Source organism: Melitaea cinxia, chromosome 4 (genome assembly GCF_905220565.1).
Source record: "Melitaea cinxia chromosome 4, ilMelCinx1.1, whole genome shotgun sequence".
Lineage (NCBI taxonomy): Eukaryota > Metazoa > Arthropoda > Insecta > Lepidoptera > Nymphalidae > Melitaea > Melitaea cinxia.
Genome location: NC_059397.1, coordinates 12,004,275 through 12,006,173, shown reverse-complemented (window position 1 = coordinate 12,006,173; position 1,899 = coordinate 12,004,275). Strand labels below are relative to the sequence as shown.

Genomic DNA, 1,899 nt, shown 5'->3' with positions numbered 1-1,899 from the left:
TAAAATCATTACATAGTATAAAATAAGCTTAGATATTTAAAACTACGCAACGGATTTTGATGCGGTTTTCTTTAGTAAATAGAGTGCTTCCAGAGGAAGGTTTATATGTATAATAGATGCATAATATAGTAGAGGAACACTGATAGTTTTAGAGGTTTTTAATGTGATGTCGTAAATAAACATTTTTTTGCGCTTACATTGCAAATATTTATTTCATATTTTATATTTAGTATCAGAAGCACCTGTGTGAAGCCGGTGCGGGTCGCTTGTATTTTATTTAATAGTTTTACGTCCTATCTGTTCTGCTTCTTCAAAGGTATCCGGTATTTTCAAACCACGAGTCTCAGGTTGCGTTAAAACTAAAATGCCAGCTATGCCTGCCATTGTTGCAAAAAGGATTGATGGTATTCCTGGCCAATATACCATAAGTGGTGGTGTCAAAGGAGATACCACCGAACCAATTCGACCTAACATTGATGAAAACCCAAGAAATGAATGACGATGTCTAGTTGGGTAGAGTTCTGAAGTAAATAAATATAATGACGTAAAAATAACACCAGTGCTGAATTTTCCAGTTAAATATAAAACTAAAGATAAAACATACATATGGTTAGGAATAAATGAAAATGCAAAACAACATAATGAACATAATATGAATCCACAAAAAAGCGTCACCTTGCGGCCGATTTTATCTAAAATTAAATAAGCTGTAAAATATCCGGGAATCTCAATAAGAGATGTTAATACGTAATTCAAATACATATTTCCTGATAAACTGACGGAATTTATTGATAAGCCATAGTAAATGAATGTAGTTGCTATCCAGTATATAGGTGTAGTGCAACATCTCCGTAACATAACTGGTGAGTTAATAACTCGAATAAACAAAGGTTTGTTATAAACATCTTTTTTCTCGTTGTTTAATCTCGGAATCGATGTAAGGAGAATATTCATTGCGTTGTCAGATATTTTTGTTCCGTTCAATCTTGCTGCTTTCTCTAAAACTGCCTTTGCTTCATCGTTTCTATTTTTACTCAGTAACCATCTGTGACTTTCTGTAGCAATCCAATAGTACGAAAGTAAGGAAAATACGGGAGTAAACAATGTCATTGTCAGCTTGCGCCATTCGTGTACGGCTGCTGCGATCCCACCTAACAATGCTTGGCCAAAAGCGAACATAGACGACATTGTTGCGCTCGTTGCAACTCGAAACTTAGAACCAACCAATTCAGTTGCCAATATATAAGCTGCACTGTAAAGACCACCACCTATTGCAGTATGTAAAAATTGCAAAATTACATACATTGTGTAATTTATGGAAAATGCTTTGACTAACCCTACTAAAGCGACATTAAAAGCAAAAAAAACAATTGAAATACGCCGACCGAAATAGTCTGAAACGAACCCAGCTAAAGGTAGAGCGATCATTGCACCCATACTGTTTAATGTCCCGGCCAGTGCTCTGAGCCACTCCTGGCATTCCAGACCGAAATCGTAAACTACTGTGTTCGTTCTACCATACACGTATCCTTCACAAGGAATAATCGTATTTCTATCAAACAGGTCGGCTGGGCAAATTTCGTTTGGAAATTTGCTTGTGTTCGATAAAGTAGCATAGCGAAAACAATCTTCAAAGCCCGTTGAAGTTTCTGGAATGGCGTTCAATATCCAGTTTGGTGAATATTCTGGAGCTTGCTGATCACATAACGGCACAGCACATCTGTAAGGTAACCTTCCCGCTGTAAACACATAGTCACCGGCCATGAATCCGGAAGCCGCAGCTGGTATGGCCAGCAATAATATATTAATGAATTGGTATTTTCCAAACTGGCCCAATTCATTATTTAATACCGTCTCAAATTCCTTTTTAATATCACTTTCACTTGCACCTTGTGTCAT

The 1,899-nt window shown here is 36.8% G+C and overlaps 1 protein-coding gene across 1 annotated transcript; it reads right to left on the bottom strand.

Moving 5' to 3' along the window:
* Positions 1-191: 191 nt before the first annotated feature.
* LOC123670395 (organic cation transporter protein-like) lies at positions 192-1,899 on the bottom strand. The gene has a single exon (XM_045603892.1). The coding sequence runs from the start codon at positions 1,897-1,899 to the stop codon at positions 274-276; it is 1,626 nt and encodes a 541-aa protein (XP_045459848.1). The 3' UTR covers positions 192-273.